Below are 21,264 nucleotides of genomic sequence, written 5' to 3'. Positions count from 1 at the left end.
GAGCTAGTTCAAGTATTTTTGTTTTTCCTAAAACTGTGCTTTTCTGTCCCTTTATAGGAAGGAGCACAGAGCTTTTTATTGTACACCATTTCTTGAGTTAAAATAGTATGGTAAGAACCATCAGGCCTGAGAAGTCAAGCTCTGTGAAAGACTGCTCTAATGTTTACTGCTTATAAAAAATAGCTGGGCTGTATATTCAGTGGGCCCTGTGCAGACTGGGTGTGTGAGGGTGTGGATCTCTTAACAAAGTCTTTCTGTATTCAAACTTGTTACCAAGTTATTGAAGTTAAATTGGTCTTGAGAGGAACAAACAAAACAAAGTTATACTTAAAGCAGAATGAGTTTAAAAAAAAGGAGGGAAAAAATAATAAAGCCCAACACAGACACTGTGCCTGGGGTAAAGCACTCTGTCAGCCTCCTAGAGCAGGCAATGGGGCAGTCTTGCCAACCTAACCACATTTCCTCTCAAAAATATTCATGGCTGCTTGCTAACCACATTTCCTCTCAAAAATATTCATGGCTGCTTCTAGTCTAACCCTAGCCAATGGGGAAAAAAAACCCCAAAATGCAAAATCCTGGGACCCCTGGCCACTACTGAGCAGGATGGATGGCCTGGTCAGGTGTATCTGCTTTGTGAGGGTAAAAAACCTACACGTGAACATGAAAATCTTCACCAGGACTGTCAGGACCACTCATTTTGTCTACCTGAATCAAGGTTGTGTTATTAACATATAAGTAGATCACATTTTACATTTAAACATGACATATACCAGAAGTCAGTTTTGTCAAATGTGGATCTTTGGGTTCACTTATCACCACTTCAATCATCTCCATACTGCATTTTCCCCTGAGCAGGAATGAAAGAACAGGATGTCCATTCAAATGCTTCCCTGCATTCCCATTTAACTTAAAAATATTCCCCTAGTAGAGGTCAAATGGCAAATTAACTTAAATCCTCATCCAAGTCCTGTGCCTGTGTATTTCTTAGTTACTGGGACATAACTGGAAACACAATAAATCTCAGTTTCCTCTCAGGTGGGCACAGCCTGGATCCCACATGAATACTGATATGGGATGGCAATGCTATGGCATGGCATCTTCCTGCACCATCCTACTCTGAATCACCACATATCCTCCACTGCTCCTTTTCTCTTCTTCAACTCTACCATTAAAATGTCCCAGTCCAGAAAAAGAAGAAAAGGTTATATAATAACTTGGTTTCTAGTAATCAGGGACATACGATGCCCCACAGCAAGCCATGCCTTCAAAGTAAGTGCCAATGCCACCAAGGTAACAAAATTGGCTTTGTACAAAGGCATGCCTTTTCTTCTGACTAAAACACCCTCACTGGCAATCCCTCCTGACACAAAAGCATTGTGCAGCTGAACTAAACCCTCACTTGGATTATTAAATTGTACCACTGATCAGCATTTCTATATTACAGCTAAAATAATCCTTCCTGTAAACCACTTAGCCAAGATAAGTGGAGCAAGGGAACAGCTTTAAATCACTCTCCAGGAATGGCTGAAGCAAGCATTTAAGAGAACAACCCTTATTTATTATTCATATCCATGAACCTTTCTCTACAGGCTCATCACCTTGCAAAAACTCTTTTAAGAATACAAACATATCCCACCTAACCACTGGGAAGTCATAGGCCCACATACATAATTTATTTTTGGAAGGCAAATTTTATGGGCTACTGTCTCATATGTTTTAAATGATGGCCAGTCTTGCCTGCTTCATATTACATCTAATCTATACCCTCCTAAGGAAAAGCCAACTAGTTTTTGTCACAAAATGCTGTAAGGTAGCCAGCCTATATTTTAGGGTGCTTTGTGACAGACAGACAATGAGCTTTCCTAAGGAGATTATACTCAGAAATCTGAGAGTTTCTTTGACTGAGTGCTTTGAAAATAAAAACTTAATGCTCTCTCAGGAAGCAGACCTGTCCACACCAGATGAGCTGCAAGGAGGACACCAGGAGCGCTGCAGAAGCCTGGTAGGGGAGGCACACTGCCCTCCATGATAGCAGCCCTAAACTGGAAGCACACTGTCCCTCCCTCATGGAGCAATGAGCTGTGTCAGCCCCGCCGCGCCGCTGCAGAAAGGACAGAGTACATAGAAAAGAGTTCAGGCACCTGACTGGCACATGCTGCCTTCCCTCCTCCCCTCCCCAGCCTGGATTTACATTCTTGGCATAAGCTGCTCCTTCAATGCAATCTGTGTAGCAGCACTGAATTTGATAAGAACAGCTGAGTGTTTTGCATTTTTATGTGTCTAGAGATGTGTCGCCTGCTAGAGAGACATCAGCATCCCTCTGGGAGGGAAGCGGGGGGCAGGGGGATCTGCTGCAAAAAACCCAAAAGGTTTGGGATGTCTCCTCCTTCTCTGCCCTGCCTATCTTTTTGCAGCTTTACCAAAATGAAACATCCAATCAAAACTATATAGTAAAAGATGCGCTACTTTATAGTCTGGTTTTGGAGAAAAAAATCTTTACAATCCCTACAAGTTCAGTCCTCCAGAGGAAGCTGTTGTATTTCACTGCCATGTGAAACATCTTCCCTGTAAATGAAATGCACACTATTTAAGACAAGGCTTAATATATCATTATTTTTAAAATAAGCATGTGTATCTTTAATGGGATAGCATCAGTCCCTCTGATTCTCATTTATAATGGCTTATGCATTAAGTCTTGCAGAGACGTGAATGCTGCAATAAAGTAAAATCCTCTGCTACGCTTCTGCAGCCTGCCACTGAATGGCCCCAGTAATTCTGAGCACATTGCTTTTAATGAGTCACTATCATATTGAGTCACTCCCTCCAGCAGCAAAATCCTATTGATATCTCAATATTTTGATGCTGAAAATATTAACAAAGGAAAAAGTCTCATTGTGATTACATCAGAGACCATTTCTAGTTACTTGCTGCACAGTTCTCTGAGAGTTCAGAAGGTCAGTCACAAGTTTCACTCTTGTAATCTTGCTTTCATCCCCAGCTGCTAACACTGCAAGTTTATATGGCTGCTTCATCACATTGTTAAAAAATAATCTTACTTAGCAAAGTTAAAAAAACCTTCGAAGGTTGAAGAAATCAACAAAGATGTTGGTCCTGTGAGTTTCTGCGTGAGTTGCAAGCATGTTTATAATCTCACTGATAACCCTCCAGGCCTCAGAGGTTCCTAGCATCTCTGAATTTCAGAAGAGAAATTTCGTTAGGCAGAAAAGTTAATCCTAAATTCAGAGATTAACTCATAAACTTAAAAAACCCCATACAAAACCCAAATCCACAGCAGTAAAGACAGGACCTTCTGGGCAAATGGGGGACAGGAAGACACTTTCATAGGAAGGGATCTCTGGCTCACTCGCATGCATGGAAGATGGTTATCACAGCACGCAGACAAGGTGATGGCATGAAATGCCATGGAGTTCCCAGGACAAGTGAGGCAGGTGGAAACTAGAAGAATGTCCATTTTTTTCCCCTCAAGAGTGAAGTGTGGGGAGCAGAGGACAAGCCCCTTGCCTGATCCAAGGTCCTCCCCTCCCCTTCACTTTGTCACTAAAAGGTGCAGGGAGATAACCCATAAAGGCTGTTTGCTTTTCATTGAGCAAGAGGCTGCAACTCCATTTCAGGGCAGCAGGTACTCTGGATGCCTTGGCAATTCTTGGTTAATGTAGAGCACAAAGCACTTGCCAGCTAACTGAGAACAGCATCTTGGGCCAAACCAACCGTAGAACAGTCCTTGACTAAGGTCCGTACGGCATGCCCTGGGACATGCGCTCTAAAACACAGGAACAGGAATCCTGCATACCCTTCGGTTTGTTAAAGCCCAAGAAGCTGACATTTGTGGCTCCAAGTTGCCTCATCTTCTGCCAGTAAAACTGAATTCCTCACTTGTCAGGATGAGGAAATACAGCAGGAGAACAGTTTCGCCCAAACTGAAATTTTTGAGGCGGATTAAGTGAGCCGCTAAATAGCCGTTTTGGTAACAGGCTGAATTTTCTTCTGGTCCTTGCTTACCAGCTCCACACAAGACATTTGGAAGAACTGCTTGTTTTGTTCAAGAAGATAAAAACACCTCTGGCAAGGAAAAGCCAGTGGAGCATACCTGTCATCACAGTAGGTGAATTTCATGTCCATGCTGTGGCGACTCAGGAAGGTCTTGCTGTCCAGGGGGATATCGATGTTTGAAGGGTGCTGAATAGGCTCACACATTATTATAAGGCACGTGAGAAGAGGCTCCTTATACCCACACAGAGAGTGAGGAGGGCAAGTGTTATACACTTTAACTTGTCCAGTGCAGTGCAAAACCTGAAATAACAAGAAACAAACTTAGGATGTATTATCTCTCCACATCAAAATGTCTAATAAAATCAAGCCCACTTAATTTGGCTCAAATATTGTACCTTCCATGTGGCAGACTTGAGGTTAACAGTTCTGCCTCTGTTGGTAACAGTGCATTTCATCCTCATGAAGAAGTCACGTTCAGTTGACATCTCCTTGCTTTTCTTTCCAAAGCCTGGCCCTGTATAAGGAAAAGGCAAATTAATTTTCTCATTTTCCTTCTTGATTTCTTCTACTTATAAGCATGAAGGATTCAACTGAAATAACAGACTTATTCTCAGATCATTTACCTGCAGAGACCATCAAACATGCCTGGACCATTGCAGAGCAATTTGTAGAGCTCAGACCTAAAGCTTTAAGTGGAACTGAAATAGGACTTTGTGCATTTTAAACCTATGTTTTAGCTTGCTGCACATGAATTTTTCCAGTGTTACAACTGAAAACATGATACCTGTCTAAACTTGATGAAAGGAAAATACTAAACAAACAGTTTCTTGGTACTATCATATTTAAGCAGTATTTGGCAAAACAAAATGAATCTGTAAAGCACTGAATAGCAGTTAATGATTACTGTAGGAATGAAAATTCCTTTTACCATGATGAAGAGATCTCTTTTGCTAGCCATTTACTTCATTTGCTTATTTCAAAAACAAACAAGGACTTTTGTATTTTCATTATTACCATTTTTCAGACTCAGATTCTCTCGAATTTCCTCATGGTCACATGGATGAGTGAAGTCAAAAATGCTGTGTCCAGTGAGTTCCACCTGTGTGAAAGTAAGAACTAAATAGCAAATCAAAGCACCTGAAAGTGTTTATCTGTTTTTAAATACAGTTGAAATGAAATTGGTCACTAGAACTAAGTGCATCAACAGGATGCTCACAGACACAAATCCCATGACCCTCCCTTTGTTTATCCTCTGCATAACTCCTCATTTTCTTCCCAGAATGATTCTCTTATCTATGAATTTGCACAGTGCATTTAACAGTCAATACCTCTTGTTATTTTCAACACAGGACAAAACTCCCAATCCACAAAGCAGAAAAGGGGGGACCCAAAAGAGCAGCTCTATCCCCTTTGTCCCATAGTCTAAGGCACAAGTAGAATAAATGCCTTCTCATTTGCCTAGTAAGATGTAGGAAGGCAACTCTGCAGTCACCAAAGACACTACAACTAGATAGGAAGGGAGAGGGAACCTGTGACCCGTGTAGTCTGCTGTGCAGGGTACCTGCCTGAGAGATAAGACATTTTATTTCCAATCTTTCTTGCAGCAGCACAGAGCTGGGTTTTCTGCATTTAGACATAAGAGTTCTTTCTATGAACTGTATTACAAAGAGAGGAAAACATAAGGGAACAAGTTACCTGGGTAAGTCCCATATATTTGTTGACATTCTCAGACAAAAAGATCATATCTCCATCCTGTGTCACCACAGCAATAAATCCCTCCAAAGCTTTCAGGTACAAGTTGTCCATCTGCTGGTCTGCCTCTACTTCATTCTCATTGTCAGCACATACTGAGAAAAAAGAAAAAAGAAAAAAAAGCATTTAAAGACTTCAGCACCCCAGCCAGCCTTTTTAAGTGCAAGTACATCAGGTTACAAGGCAACAAAATATTTTTCTGCTTTTAAAATTTTCCAACAAATCTCTTCTGGTAGGGCCTTCAGAACAGCATATTAAAAGGATGCCCTTATCACTAGAAAGGCAGGAGATACTTTTCTAAATGTTTTGGCAAATACAAGACCGTCTCTTCACCTTTAGCACGTTTCTGCAAGACATGTTTTCAGTCACTAACACCTGCAGATGCAGATGACTGAAGTGAATCTTCTTTGCGTATGTTCTCTTGGCCACTTGCAACATTTGTACCTCCTAACAGGCACAAGGTAGAGGGCAAGCTTTATAGAGGGTACATAAATCTGTGCATCCCTAACAAACACCTAGCAGGACTCTTCCATCAGGTCCGGCTTTCTAAAACGTTGAAATACAGCTCCTACAAGACATGCCTAAATAGACCTCTTCACTCAGTACAGATACATCTGTTAACACTGCTTTGGATAGAAAAAGTAGAAAATTGCTCCCTTGAAGTCATTCTGGGTGAATCTCTTTGTCACGCCATAAATCTCAGTATTCCTTGGAAAACCACAGATCCATCTCACTGATACCTGCTTTTTCATCTGCAGACCTCAGGACTTCCTATGCCTCACTCCACAAAACTGACAAGTTTCATCACTCACCCACACTTCCCCTGTCCTGCAAGGAGAGCCTGAGACTCTGCTTACGTCCTAGATGCTTGCCTGCACAGATTCATGAACCCAGTGCACCTTACTAAATTCTGGGAAAGACATGCCACGGCGCAGCTGAAACCTGAAGCTGTGCTGGAATATTTATTACAGCTATTTTTCTTTTGGTTATTCACGTTATTCCTGGTACCTTCTGGCTGCAGTGTAGTGACAATCGATGGCACCGTGATGCCCTTGACGTGTGCGCTCCGCACGGCCCATCCAGTGCTGTGGGAGCAGCACATGGCAAAACTGCTCCTCCTGATGCCAGTCACAAATCTTCCCTTCTATTCTTTTAACCATGTCTGAGCTCCATGAATAAGAAGCTGTCAGGGAATGACATGCAGACAGCTAGTATCGAAAAATTTCTATGTAGGAACTGGCCCATTAATTTCCTGATGTGTTTCATGTGAAACTTCTGGAATTATGATTTACAAAACCACTTGCAGATATTGTATCTGGTCTGTGTACCTCAGACACACTGTGGTAAGCTTATCTTTACAGTTTTGTAAGTTAGCCTGCACATTTGTGATCAGTCATGGCCAATGTCATGGTAAGGCTCTGATTTTGAAGGAATAAAGCAAGTAAAAGAAGAAAAAACCTCCACCTTATTGTCTTAGAATAAGGAATAAGCAACTCCAAGATATAGGGCCATGGATAAGTTCCCTCTAGATCAAAGGTGCCCTAGAGCCCATGGCAGCGAGGATGATGAGAGAAGAGCTGAAGCAATTCTGTTCTCTGTAATCCTTCTTCGTGGCACAAGAGTGCTCCAGGCTGGGCCCACCACCAATTTTGCCGTCCAGAGGCTCCAACCATAATTGCATCAGCCTTACTTGCAAGAACAGTGGGACACAAACAAATTCCTTGGAGAAGTTGCTCTCCTTTGATGGTTCAATGTTGCAATTTCAGCTTACAGCTTGTTCTGTAGTACACATATTGTTAGCACTTGAGAAAAGTCATTAATTTTTGTTCTTTTCCTCCATGAAACAGCACATTGATCATATTCCTTCATGTTTCTTGTTGAAATACTCATTTTGCAAGAAGTCTAGAAGCAGGAATAGGGCATTGCTTTGTAAAACATGACATGGTTTGGGTTTGTTGCTTTTTTGAATAGGGAAGAGGCTGAGCCAAACTAATGCAGTTTTTACTTTGAAGCACTAATGAGTGATAATTAAAGGGTAAGTTTGATCTGTACAGCTCCTGGAACTGCAGCTGCTAGTGCCTGAGGATGGACTGCAAGCAAACCAAGAGGGATGAGCAGTCGCAATGGAGACCCAGCAAGCACTGTTTGGAACAGGTAAGTGGTGACAAAAACGATGCTGACTGCTGCTGCTGCATCCTCCTATTCCTCAATATCCCTCCCTGGCTGTGGGGGTACCAGTTGTCAGTTTCTCTGGGGCTGAATGCACTTGAGACAGTAGTTCATGTTCGGACTCAGGTGTTTATTATTTCTTATCAGTAAAACAGTCTCACTACTGTGATTTCGGCAGCTTTTCATTAGAAGGCACAAAATGGCCAACAATCTCTTGTTACAAGGTCTTTTAAGACTAAACTATCCAATTAAGAACTGACATCTAGATTATGTTCCCTTTTAACTCAATAACTGATCCCAAAGAGCCTGCAATGTGGACTTTTCTGCCCAATTACAAAATGCCACTCAAACCCATGAAGAAGAAGGAAAAAATATGAGGAAGAAACCCAGGATGACACCCTGTGCCCTCCATCTTCCTTCCATCCACAACATACTAAAAATCCCAAAACCTAAATTTCCCACCTAAGTGATACATCTACACTACTCTCTATAATCTATTTCACATTTTTGTGGATTCTAGTCTTTGCTGAAGCCTAGGAAACTGAAGTCTAGGAAACCCCCATGAATGAGGGTCAAAGTCAGTGCTCTCCTGGGTGTCAGGGCACCCCAGAACAGACAGAAATACTCCGGGTGCCAGGGGTTTCCCCACCTGGCAGCAGCCCATCACGCATTGTGCACACAAGGGAAGAAAGGGTGCCCTTTCTGCCCAGCCCCAGAGCTATGGAGAGCTCTTGGTTTATCACCCTTTGCCTCTCAACGAGACTGGCAGCAGGGAAGAGAGGACACTCTCTGGGGATGGCCAGCACAGGCTGGGGATTTTCATTTCACATCCTTGCACTGCAATTCAGGCTACACATGCAGGGACCAGTTCCTTCTCAGTACAAAGCCAATGACTTCAGGAAATTGCATCAGGACTAGTATTTAAAATACAGAAAATACACAATAATATATTTGAATAGTACGCACTTTGACCAAAATGACATTTAGGAAAGGAAAAAGAAAAAAAAAAAAAAGAGGTAAGTGACCATCTGCTCCCAAGCTTGTTTCTGCTGTGTAAAGAATGTCAAGGGTCTTTTTTTACTTTTCCGGAAGCAAACAAATGGTTTATTCAGCAGGGATCATGGCTATAGCCCAAGACAATCAGCCAAGTGTGGGTTCAGAGAAAAAAATGACTTTTCAGCTCTAACCCCAGACCCTCCTTTCCATTTTTTTTTCCCAGCTCATTAAGTTTGCATTAACAAAACATGACCATTCAAAGGCAGGAAGGCTATTCAAAGCATTTGTATTCTTAAATGCCTCCAACAGTGAAAGACAAACACTTTACTTGTATTATCAGATGATTAAGTTTGCTTTTCCCTGTATATAAATTATATTACTTATACAAACACACACAGAGGACATGGATCACTCACATCAGGGCTGCAGGTTCAAACCCTTAAGGTCCAAGCTGAGCACAGCACTTAAAGATATAGTCAGCTTTAAAGCGTGTAGTCACAGGGGTTTGTGGGATCAGAGTACACTGTTTTTATTAAAATTATCTTTGTCCAGCTGGAGGCATCTGTGATGTGGACAGAGAGGAGGGAGAGAAGATTGTTTGTGCTGCTGCGCACCCTGTCTAATCTAACCCAAAAGCACGACCAAGGTGTTTTGCAGACTCGCTCCAGCCTCCCTGGTAACTCAATAAACCCCACTGCACCCCCTTTCTCCTCAGCAGTCTGGCTGCAGCAGGAAAGGGGAGCTGGCAGATAGGGGTTTCTGGTAGTACTTAATAGGGCGTGCTCACGTTTCAAAGGTGAGGAACCTGCAGGTGCTATCAGGCACAGAAAGGTGGGGGCCAAGTACCTCCAAAGCCACTCTGCTGCTGTGGCCCATCTATCCCTTGCCTGTCCCCACAGCAGCCTGCACAGCAGCTCCAGCACTGGGGAACACACCAAAGGTGCTCATGTCTTCGAATGTTTCCAGGTCCTCTGCAAACACAGCCCCAGAAGGGGTCATCTGTGCCCACCCGCTACAGCAGATCAGCTACAGCTACCTGAGGATCCCAAGTCTGCAGCAAAGAAATATGCTGGGCTGCACTGTGGTGCCCTGGTATGCCCTGTATCAGGTAACTTGGTATAATTATAGTAATATAAATAATAAATAGGAGTCCCTCCTATGGCTGCAGTGTCAGCATTCGAGCACGTTCCCTTTCTCCTGAGAAAAACACCAGCTACTAATACACAGAGGATACACACACTTTAGGAGAGTGATACATCAGAAGCAGTTCAGTCATTGCCACTAGCAAAAAGCTGGTTTGCTTCAGAAAGAATCTATTTGGCAGATGCAAAACAAAAAATGGCATGGCTACTGCAAGCTCCTCCCTGAAATCCCTACTGTCTTTCACTTTGCCTCAAATTGTCTTCATTAATTTACCTTGGTGCTGAACTGGAGCATTAGTGTAAGAAAACAGCTTCAGATGGAAAATATTTAAGGGACCAAAGGGAAGTGGGAAGTTAGCATGAGGAGGTGAGAGCAGAACTTCAGCCTTGTGTTTCCAGTAGGTCTGAGGTCACTTTATCCAGAGAGCAGCACCTCATGTAGACTTGCCCGGTTTTTGCAGGTCTTTGGGAACAGTGAGACTCAGTTTATAATGATTTTTAGGGGGTGGGGTTTTTTTTTTGATTGGGTTTTTTTTTGTTTTTTTGTTTTTTTTTTGTTTATTTCAAAATAGCTGCAAGGTAAATTTTGAAATAAGGATGTGTTTCTGGTTTTTTCCCTACAACATTTTCTACCTCCCCTCAACTATGGGGAGTACCTCAGTTCAGACACCGCGACATAGCAGGGAGACTGGGCTGCAAATGTTCCAGTTTAAATTAACAGCACATTCAGCAGAATGAAGTGCTGTAATATTGCTGTTCATATTATAGCTACTTGATGGAGCCCAGCCAATGTTGTGTTCATGTAACTCTGGAAAGCCTATACAGGAGGAGAATCCCTGTCTAGGAGAGACTGGGAGATGTTGAAACATGTCAAAAAGCCTTGTAAAACTGCTGCTGTGGCCTTCCTGGGATGACTGTCAGAGCTACAGGGGAACCAGGAACAGAGCAGTGGTGTCCCATGTCCCAACATTTGATGGGTCATCCACTGCTGACTTTACCCCAAAGCAGTACTTCTTGAATTTTGATACAGTATTTTTCAGTCCATGTCTCAGTCTATATTAAATTTTGGTAAGTATTTATTTTGACAAATTTTCTAACTGCCAAATAGAATTTATTCATTGACAAGAAACTTTGAACTGTAATGGCAAATGCTTATTGCAGTGTTTATGATAACCTTTTATGCTAAAAATAACTTTTGTAAACAAGCTTTGATTAATTCTCACTGCCAGGATGTGCACTGTTCCCAAGTTTAAGAACACTTTTTCCGTAGATGCTTGCTCATTTCCTTCAGTCCAACCTCTTGGAACGAGTCTGAAGGCTCAAAAATCAGGCTTCTCCCTAAAAGAAATAACTGTGCAGGTATAAACAACCTCCTAGCAAACAGCCTATAATTCCTCTCAACACCTTTGATCTGACTCAAAGGGGTCTTTCTGGTTGGTTCAAGGTAGACAATGATAAAATGTGTTTCTACTGGAGGTCACTTCATCACCTGCACAGAATTTTCCTGGCTTTGTCTCATCCTGGTTCCTATAAGTACCAGTAAGTTGCTTACATATGGTGCATAACTGATACCAGGCTGCAGCTGCCACTCCACAGGAGGGCTGCAAAACCTGCCTGACACCAGCAGGCAAAAGTTAGGGAAGATCTAACAGCAGCTTCATCCTGCATCAGAGACAGCAGCTTTGAGTGACTTGTCTCTTCCTGGTTTCTTGTTTTCCATCAAAGGAAAGAGATTTTCCCCCCCTTTTTTTCTGTCTTGACAGAGCAGTACATCCTGTTCAAGGGGATATTTTCAATGTGTTCAATAAAAGCTTTCAATTTAGATACATCAAGAAAAAGCTACTCTTAAACTTGAAGCTTCCTGAAGGGATCTTATCTCCAAGTGCACAAGCAATCTTGGATAAAGAAAACACTTATGTTAGTGTTGTTTGGATTGCAGAGTTTGTATCTAGCCAGATCATTCAGATGCTGCTCCCAGGAACTTGCTTGGAGTCCTGTAGCCATCAGTGTTGAATATTGGGAATACAGCACTCCATCAGACCAGGCTTTGAGTCCCATAGGACCTTTGGGTGCACCTTCCCTGAAAGGGGACATCACTTCAAGCAGCTGAAGCACTCAGCACCCGATCCACTCTCATTCCTAGCAGCATGGCTGGCATAAAACTATTTTCCCAATGTAATAAAAGCAATCGAGTAGACATGCTATTTTTAAAGCACTGTTTTATGCCACAATGGTCTGACATTAGATGCAGCTTGTCCAGACATTCAAAAACAATGCCCACATCAGTTCTCTCTCCAGTCTGTCCTCTCCCTTAAAAGCCTAGAGAAAAGCTATTTTTTCCCCTTCTGCTCCCTGCTGGCTTTCCGGCTCTGTTGTCTCCCTCCCTTGAAACCTTCACACTGGCTTCCTTGTGGCCTCCCTTCTCCCAAACAACTTCCTGTCTGTATCCCTGCTCCCTCCCCATTGCTGCTGCTGTCTGCCTGGACAAGAACAACTCCCAGCCAGTTTCCTTTGCTGGATTTCTGCACAGAAAAGACACCCGGGTGATCACATAATTGGGATGGGATTAAGGCAAGCCAATAAAATTGTGTTTGCCTGATTAGCCTGATTAAAAAGTCTGTCGTCCTGGCACAGAGAAACTCACTGTACTAAAGAGTTTTGGTTCCTGTAACACCTTTAGCACCAGCATGGTTCAAATAAACACTTAAAATTATTGGCAGTGTGCATACAGTCTTCCTAAAATGGACTCTCCTCCTCATATTCAGACAAAAAGAGAATATCTGAGGCAATCATAGCAACTATCACCATGTTAGCTGTTAACCAAGGCAGCCATTCTTTAGAAAAAGTCATTTTTTCTTTTTTGCCATCTATTAGCTCCCCCAAAAGCATTAGCCTTACTTACTAGCTATACTAGAAAATAATATGGGAAAAACACTGCTAACAGCTTTTCTGACCACAGTAAAGGACATAAGATCCCAAATCCAAAAGCTCCACTACTGATAACCATCAGAATGCCTATTTTCAGCAGCAACTTTATGGGATCAAAACCTTTAGTTGAAACGAACAAAGATCAGTTCTAAATTTATCCCAAACATTTGAATGCGACGATGGTAAAAATGTATTATGCCAGCAGAATTAGGAGACATCTTGAAAAATATTTAAGATGATAATAATTAAATATTTCTACTAAGCATTCCAATTATACCCTGTACTGTTCTGAGCACAACATGGAAACAGTATTATAAAGCCATTGTTTCAGTTTGCTTCCTGTGATACTAATCTCAATCAGGCCGTCAGACGAACAGCCTGCATTTCTAAATGTTAAAGGCTTCCTCTCCAACATTCCCACACAGAATTGCCTACTGTGAAAATCAAAGGGAAACGTGTTACTAAGTAAAGCAGCAACTTTTATAAAGCCAAACCTGGTATTTTTTACCCTTTTGAACTCTGAGATCTACAACCAGCTATTTCCTATTATGATAGGATACAAGGGCCCTACAAGGCCTGCAGGAGACGTGCACTCTGCAATCCAGAAGTCGGGATTTTTCGAGGCACGTACTGGGAGAGCTCTCAATGGGGGCTCAGATTCAGGGACTCTGCCATTCACCTGCTGAAAGAATGTGGGCATAGATTTCCCTAGGTCTTGGCTTCCCGACAGATAAATGATCATTATGCAGACACAGCTAATAAACCAGCCTGAGTTACACAAGTGAAAAGCCCTATTCCGACTTGGGGAATAATAGGAAAGGGCATGAGACACTCAATGCCAGTGGAGTGAGACTGGCAAGCTGCCTACGGCCATCTCCAAAATCCCACCTGGCGCATCAGCTTGCAGCAGGATGAGGGTACAGTCCTGGGAAAGGCCTTGTTCTCTTTGCTTCAGGCAAAATTGCCTTAAAACAGAGAGATGTGTTTGAGAAACGTGCCCACAAACAGTAACACAAAATGAAATATGGTGTGCTAGTAGGTTTTGATGGACAAAATTAGAAACAAGAAAAATGGTAATCAAGCAGTAGTTCTATCTCTATCCCATTTTGAAGCTTTTATTCAAGCTGCAGCAAATGTTATTTCAATGTCCAAATGACTGACAGAACAAATATACTCACTTAACTCCAGTTTACAGTAGCTGTCCAGCCCAAATAATCCAAACCATTTCAATAAAGACAACACAAAGAAAAGAGGGGTTTGCAGGCTGGGGTGGGCATTTGCTTCTATGCACTTCCACCTCCCCATTTCCCAGTTCATCCATCAAGAGATGACACAGGGTTTCTCATGCTCCCTGTCAGTCAAATCAGACTTCTCAAATGCAACAGTATGTTTATGGTCAAATTCTAGGCTGCTAAACATGCACCTGAAACCTTTGCTGCAGCTTGCTTGGGGCTTAGAAAGGGTCCAAAGCAAAAGCAAGAACAGAATGAGCACAAACATCACCCAAGCCCATTTTCCATCTTCCTTCACACTCACCAAAACAGGATAGGCAGCAAACATCTTGATCTGTGAGCCTCCAGATCAAAATCCTACCACTCTGAATTAAACTGGATGGCCTTCTAGTGAAAGCCAATGTTCTGACATTATTCAGAGGTCTATAAAGATAGGAAATTTAATTTATATGTTGGCTATACTCAGACTAGGAGATGAGCAACAGACAAGGTTTTCTGACTTGAGTTCTTTAATTATAATGTATTTTCATTATCAGAAAAGAATACCCAAAATTTCCAGAAAATCCATCCTTTTAAAGTCTCTTAAGTTCAGCTCCTCAGAATAGAAGCATTTTGAAACCCTTATCTACAGCTCTGGTGCTTAAAGATGCAGCCATGGACAAATCTGCATTTGACTAACAACACAAATTTTAATGAGAGGATTTACTCCAAGTTAATACTTGGACTGAGGAACTCCAACAGATTTAAGGCTAAGCAAATAAAGAAATAAGCAAATATAGACAAAGCATGAAATATTAAAGCACAGCCTGTCACTACTGTAACATTTTATTCCCAGATTCTTTTCTGCTGCTGGGTACTGGTGAAGCTTCAAGAAAATGTAAATTTTCTACATGAATCACATAATTTTTCAAACACTGTCACAGAAATATGTCTCAGAAATATAATATCTTTGTGTGTATGTATGAATATTACACACATATACTGAATTGTCATCACTATTAAATAATGAGTCTAAGCCTTAACGCTATAGAAGCATCAAAATAAATGTAGTCAGTAAATTTTTTTTCTTACAGAGAAATGTAAATTCATTTGAAAAGTTCACTTTTATCTTAGCAGTTGACCAAATGTTTCCTTCTGATGATGACTGCATCCAACTATTTCATGTCAATTTTTACAGACAGGCACGCACATTACTTATATTATCGGTTACAGCCTCTCAGAAGTTTATTTTTCCTATGGTGTGTCAGTCTTCAGTTCCTGCCATATAAATATTTGAAAAGCTGAGGCTGTGTTTTTATGAGAAAATTATAACAAATTGGCTTTGTTTAAGAACATTTACCTATTTACGCAACTTCTTCAAGTATTAGTTACATGACAAAATCAGAGATGATTTCCAAAAACTGTTCAGCACATAAACTTTTCTTTTCACAGGGAGTACATGATAAAACCACATTCTATAAGCTAAGATAAAAATACCTACATGTTATACAGTAGGCTTCAGCAAAAGCCAAAAGTGCTACAAGAAATTACAGAGCACAAAGAAGAATTGAATTTGCTCTATCTTTCAGACTAACCAACAACAAACCAACAGCAAATTTGACCACAAAATGGGATGCTTCCTAATAGCATTTATTAAAGTAATTGCTGTTGTATGACTCAACTTTTCTGAGTAGAGGAAGTGCAATCGTGACCTTAATGGGAGTCTTGCCATTAATGAAGGAAAAGACAAAATTCTGGGGTTACCATTCACAAACAATGCAGGCATTGTTTTCTTAACGTATTCTGAAACTCATAGGTCACCATGTGAAAGTTCTGGAAAACATCAGATGTTTTCATTGATCTTACAGGCTACTCAAGCTGCATGTTTCTATCTAAGTGTTTATTCAAGTATAGGGGGCAAAATAAGAGTATTCCTAATTTTATCAGTTCTAACAGGCTATAAAAATTATGCTTGTTCATGTTTCCTACTAGTCCAACATGAGCAAAACTGATTGCGCAGAATCCACTCACATCAAGTATTTAGCAGTTGTTTCAGCTACCTTAGTACAGCTTGTTTTAAGCAACCTACCTACTACTCTTTGCCAGTGGATAGCACAATTACTCCTTTCAAACACCGTACTGGACCTTCAGAGCGTCCCAGCTGCTGTTTGAATGTGCAGGCACAAACGTGCTTGTCACACTAAACTGAAAATTATTTGTTTCAGCATGGAGCTTAAGGCATATGTTTGAATTCTGATTAAACTCCTAAAAGCTCAAAATCTCATAACTGAGATTAATAAACCACATTCAAGAGTTCTCAGAGGTTTTATTTAGAGAGGCAAAAAACCTGCACTAACTGTAATTTTGGTAACCCTGTAGTCAGAGAAGAGCATGCATAATCTTATCAAGCTGCCATCAGCCAGCCCGGACACCTAAGTTCTTTTAGACAGATCTTACCTGAAGACAAAAGCTTATGAGTCCGTAGGAAACTGATTGCCAGGCGCATTATGGATGCCTTGTCCAGGTGGGAACTGATGTTGTGGGGCAGGGGCAGCTCATGTGCCAGCTCATAGAACACCTCGGTCTCTTTGCTTCTTCTGCATCTTGCTGCATCTCTTGATTTCTCCTTCCTCCGTTCGGAACTGCTCCTGATAGGGAAAGAAGAGAAAGGAAAAAGTGTTTATTGAAATGCAATTCACAACTTGTGAGGCATTTACAAGTGTATCTTCTCAGCAATGAATCCATTCTGTCAAGTGTTCGAAATCAATTGGCCGAGCTTTAATACCTATTTGTGCCCTTTGAATGGGAATTAGGAGAGGACTGCCACAGCTGGAAAGGACTCAGACTGTACATGAGTCAGCCTTTGAATGCCCTGAATCCCCACGCAGTACAACAGAATTGAGATCTGCCTTAGGCAAGAGATTCATAATGAAATAGCAAAGTATTACTTCTGGACTCAGGAAACATTACAAATAATTTTTTTGTTTGTTCAGTCTAAATTTACTTACTGTGGGACAGGGTGGTAATCCATTTTTAAAGCTAGAATAATTACAGTGAATATGGCTGTGACATAAATACGATGATGTTGTGGAGTTTTTCAATGGCTGCACTCCACGTTAAAATAAAAGTAGTAGTAGAGTATTGAATTGTGTTGGTCTGTAGAACTGTCTCAGCTCTTAATCCAAAGTTGTCCAGAAAGCCATTTTTCTTGAACCATGAAAGGCACAAAATGGAAAATACTGCTGCTTGCAAGATAGCCCTTCTTTGGAGAAGCTGTTCTAATTAAATCACCATTTCTCCACTGTCTATGAAAATAGATTCCTTCTTGAGTAAAATAACATAACCAGTAGAGCTCCATGTAAAACAAAGGAGCGGGAAATAACAAAGGGGAAGACATTTTATGAAGCAAGTATGCAAATTTAAACCACCAAGGGACATAAAACTAAATTGAACATGTGAGAAGCACAAGGAATAAATTTATAATGGTTCTGGGTTAGTGACTTAAAGAACCTTAATGACTCTAAGGTTCTTTAATGAAGTACAATTTCATTAAATTTCAGAACATGAAGCATCTGAATCCATTTAAAACCATGAGCTATTTCAACCCCACATAGCTCTGCTGATACTCCAAGTTCCTACACTTGCATGACTTGAGGTTTTGCAGTTGAGGATCACAGTCACACCAACACAAAATACATTTCTTTTCAAGCTGACTCTTGCAACAGTCCACCAGTGCCACTTGACTGAGCACAGAACAGGGTGATAAGCAGAACAGTTCCACTGTTCTTGCTGTTTTGGCTGCACATTAATTTCTAGAATCACCAGCAGCACCTCTCTCCGCTAGCAAGGCTTCCAAAATGAAGCTGCTTATAACTTGTTTTTTCCAACAACAATATAAAATAATGAGCCAGTAAACTAAAAATGGACCAGCCAAAAAACCCCTATCAAAACCAGGAGTTCAAATAAATATATTCTGTTACACGAAGATTATGAGGAAAACAAGTATTAATCGCAGTACTTAATTCTAGAAACTGTTTCAATCATGATTGGTCTCATGCTAAACTGCCTAAAATAGTAAAGGATTATTAATCCATAGCAGAGTATTCTAAAGAAGATTACTTCTTCTTGAAGACCTAGAAAGTCTCCAAAAGCTTCTAGCACTGAAACCACAGGAGGCTTCATAAATTAGTAAGAAGGAAAACCAGCCAGGACATGCATTAAATGCCAATGCTAAAGTCACAATAAGGTGTTTGCTGGGGCTCAACAAGGCTGGACACTCAACATCATCATTCAAAGCAGGAGGGAGCTCACAACACATCAGCAGAGCCCTTGTGCTGCAAAACACAAGAAGTTGGGCACATATGTGGGATCAGACAGGTGCTCACTAGTGAGTGTGCTAACAGAGCAAGGGGGCTCAAATTCTTACAGTATCTTCTCAAGATCCATGATCAGCTCTCAGCAAACCTCTTTCACAATCACTTTGCCTAAGGTGAATGTTCTGTAACATGGTCTCTGTTACAGGAGGCGTGTGCTGGAGGAGACCTACACACATTTCAGTACATAATGGCAGGATCCAACTTCAGTAATTACTTCAAGGGTATTGCTGAAGCAAACACCAACCCATAGAGTTTGAATCTAAAGGAAATTCACAGGGTGACACTAACTTAATACTTTTCTCCTTGCTAAGTAAGAGTCATGCTACATCCATGTGAAAAAAAAGTCCCTTCTTACAACTATCTGAGAAGATACAGCAAAAAATGTCTCATGTTCTCCTGGGGCAGGTGCTGGCTACAGGAGAGTCAGGTATAATACATGTACTGGTGGTACATTCAGAAACATCTTGCTTGCTAAAGAAAAATGTGCCTATACAGACACTAGACTGGGAACAAATCTCAGTTTCTAATTATACCAAGAAAATAAAAGAGTAGAAGCAAAACAAAACCAAACAGAACAAAAACTATGTAGCAGTATTTGTGAGCATTTCCAATTGCCACTGGAAAAATATAACTTCAACCATAAATGTTTGAGCTCTGTTCTAAATCTAGAGGCCACAATTTTCACATTACTACCAACTTGGGCAAAACAAGATCCATTCCCTCCTCATTTAATTATGAAACTTTGGGAAACAAGGCCAAAGTCAGGTCACAATTTATACAGTAAAAACAGGTTGTATAAGACAGGGTCTCTCATGACACCACTGCAGCCACAAAGAAAAATATTTACTTGTCTAACCTCTGTAAATATAATTTTGAAGTGTGGCTAATGAGACAAGCTGGTTTCAATAACCATGGGTTGCTCACAGTTTCTAATAATTAACACTATAAGCAGAGAAAGATTTTCCCTCTCTCTGTTATAGATGCTTTCCCTCAACACTGCTTCTGCTAAGGTCCTCTGCAGAGAGACATCTCTGTTCTTTACACACCACACAAGAGCTTTCTCACATCAGAAAACAGGGAGGAATCAGCCTGCCTGGTTGCTTTCAAAAAACTTTTCTGCTCATCCATTATAATTTTAAATAAACAAATAACTTGCCTATTAAGCATTTTCCACTATAATTTTAAATAAACAAACAACTTGCCTATTAAGCATTTTCCCCTTGTGGCACCTCAACTTTCCTCCCCATCTCCCCTCTCACAGGACACCCTCGAGTCGTGTTGCTGTTGTAGCATAAACCCACCAAGACCCAAAACACCCTCATGCCACTTCCCCAGTCAAGACCTCCATCTAAGCTTGCTTGCTGTGCCTCCCAGGGATGTCCACGTCAAAATGGTCATTCTGCGCTTACTTGTCCTGGTTGCAAAAGACTCCCAAAACTGCAGTTGAGTTACAGAATTCTGCAAAAAGTAGTATTTTCATTATTTTTGTTTGCAGAGCATTAGTAATTCTCTCTGCAGTTACCCCCACACGATTAGCATTTCAGCCTGGGAGAGGCTGGACCACCCATAGCTGGAGAGCGGTAAAGTGACTGCGACCTGCACGACTGAAGGCCAGGAGGAAAGAAAGGCTGACGCTGAATCCCCTTTACACATCACCCAGGCAATAGAGAAAAGGCCTGGGCTCTAGCTAATTTATGAATCATTCCCTCCTAGCACATAAACCACCCACTTGTGTGGCAGAAAAAGAGCACACGCGTGCGTCACCACTTGGAGAAAGCAACGCAAGCAGAAACCTTGCTCGCTCTGACAGATTTCTAAAAGTGCAGAGGGAAGAGCAGAGAAAGCCACCAGCAATCAAGCCACCCTACACTGGTCCAAAGCCCAGGGTATTCCAAGGTAAGCCTCCAGAGAGCTCCTGGACACTTGCTCCTTCAGGAGTCCTAGAATCAGGGCAGGATAAGATTCCACTGCACATGAACTCTCACTGCAATCACAGCATAACTGGTCCCAATAAACCAAGAAAGGAATGGAGAAGCTCAAATTTCTTTTGGAAATGGGGAAGCCAAGCTGAGGAATGGGTCTGGTGACTCCATTCAGGACTTGGCTACATTAATGGTGGTCAGGAGACTTGAGAAGGAACGGGGAGGTGCTGGTTCCCAGCAAGGACTCTCCCAGGGCTGCTGGATGATGTGCCAGTGCTGCACTGCTTATGGGTGTGCAAGCCATTGAGAATGGAAGAGTTCCAGAGGTGCAGGCAGTTCTGTGACACAGAACACAAGTACAGCACTGTATCCTCAGGACAGCTGTTTACATGATTTCCCACTCCTTCCTGGTGGATTTAGTTTGCACTCTGAAAATAGAATTTATGGGCCAATGCACATGAGAAAAGATGACAAACAACTCGCAACTGTTTGTGCTCCCAAGGTGAAGCTTCCAAATTTTCATAAGCAGTTTTCCATGCTTCTTCCTAGAATCCAAACACCAAACTGATCCCAAGGGTACACCCATGCCCAGGAACAGACCTCTTGATACCACTGAGTGAAAACACCCCAGGTGATGTAGAAATGCCTTGCATGGATCCCAGGAGCCAGATTCCTATCTCTTTTGCTCATTGCAGGCCCTTGCAACACAACTTCACTGAAATCAGCAGGAATGCCTGCAGACAAAGGTCTTGCACAC

General features: G+C 41.6%; 1 protein-coding gene across 2 annotated transcripts in view; it reads right to left on the bottom strand.

Annotated features, from left to right (window-relative positions):
- EPAS1 (endothelial PAS domain protein 1) overlaps nucleotides 1-21,264 on the bottom strand; it is a 77,308-nt gene that overhangs the window by 18,792 nt on the left and 37,252 nt on the right. For both annotated transcript variants that reach the window (XM_058802629.1, XM_058802628.1), the window contains exons 2-6: nucleotides 16,667-16,857; nucleotides 5,707-5,858; nucleotides 5,026-5,110; nucleotides 4,407-4,525; nucleotides 4,109-4,311 (exon numbers count right to left, since the gene is read on the bottom strand). In XM_058802629.1, coding sequence (XP_058658612.1) covers nucleotides 4,109-4,311; nucleotides 4,407-4,525; nucleotides 5,026-5,110; nucleotides 5,707-5,858; nucleotides 16,667-16,857 — 750 coding nt within the window. The remainder of the gene's footprint in view (nucleotides 1-4,108; nucleotides 4,312-4,406; nucleotides 4,526-5,025; nucleotides 5,111-5,706; nucleotides 5,859-16,666; nucleotides 16,858-21,264) is intronic.

Source organism: Ammospiza caudacuta, chromosome 3, assembly GCF_027887145.1.
Source record: "Ammospiza caudacuta isolate bAmmCau1 chromosome 3, bAmmCau1.pri, whole genome shotgun sequence".
NCBI lineage: Eukaryota > Metazoa > Chordata > Aves > Passeriformes > Passerellidae > Ammospiza > Ammospiza caudacuta.
This window is presented reverse-complemented; position numbering and strand designations above follow the sequence as displayed.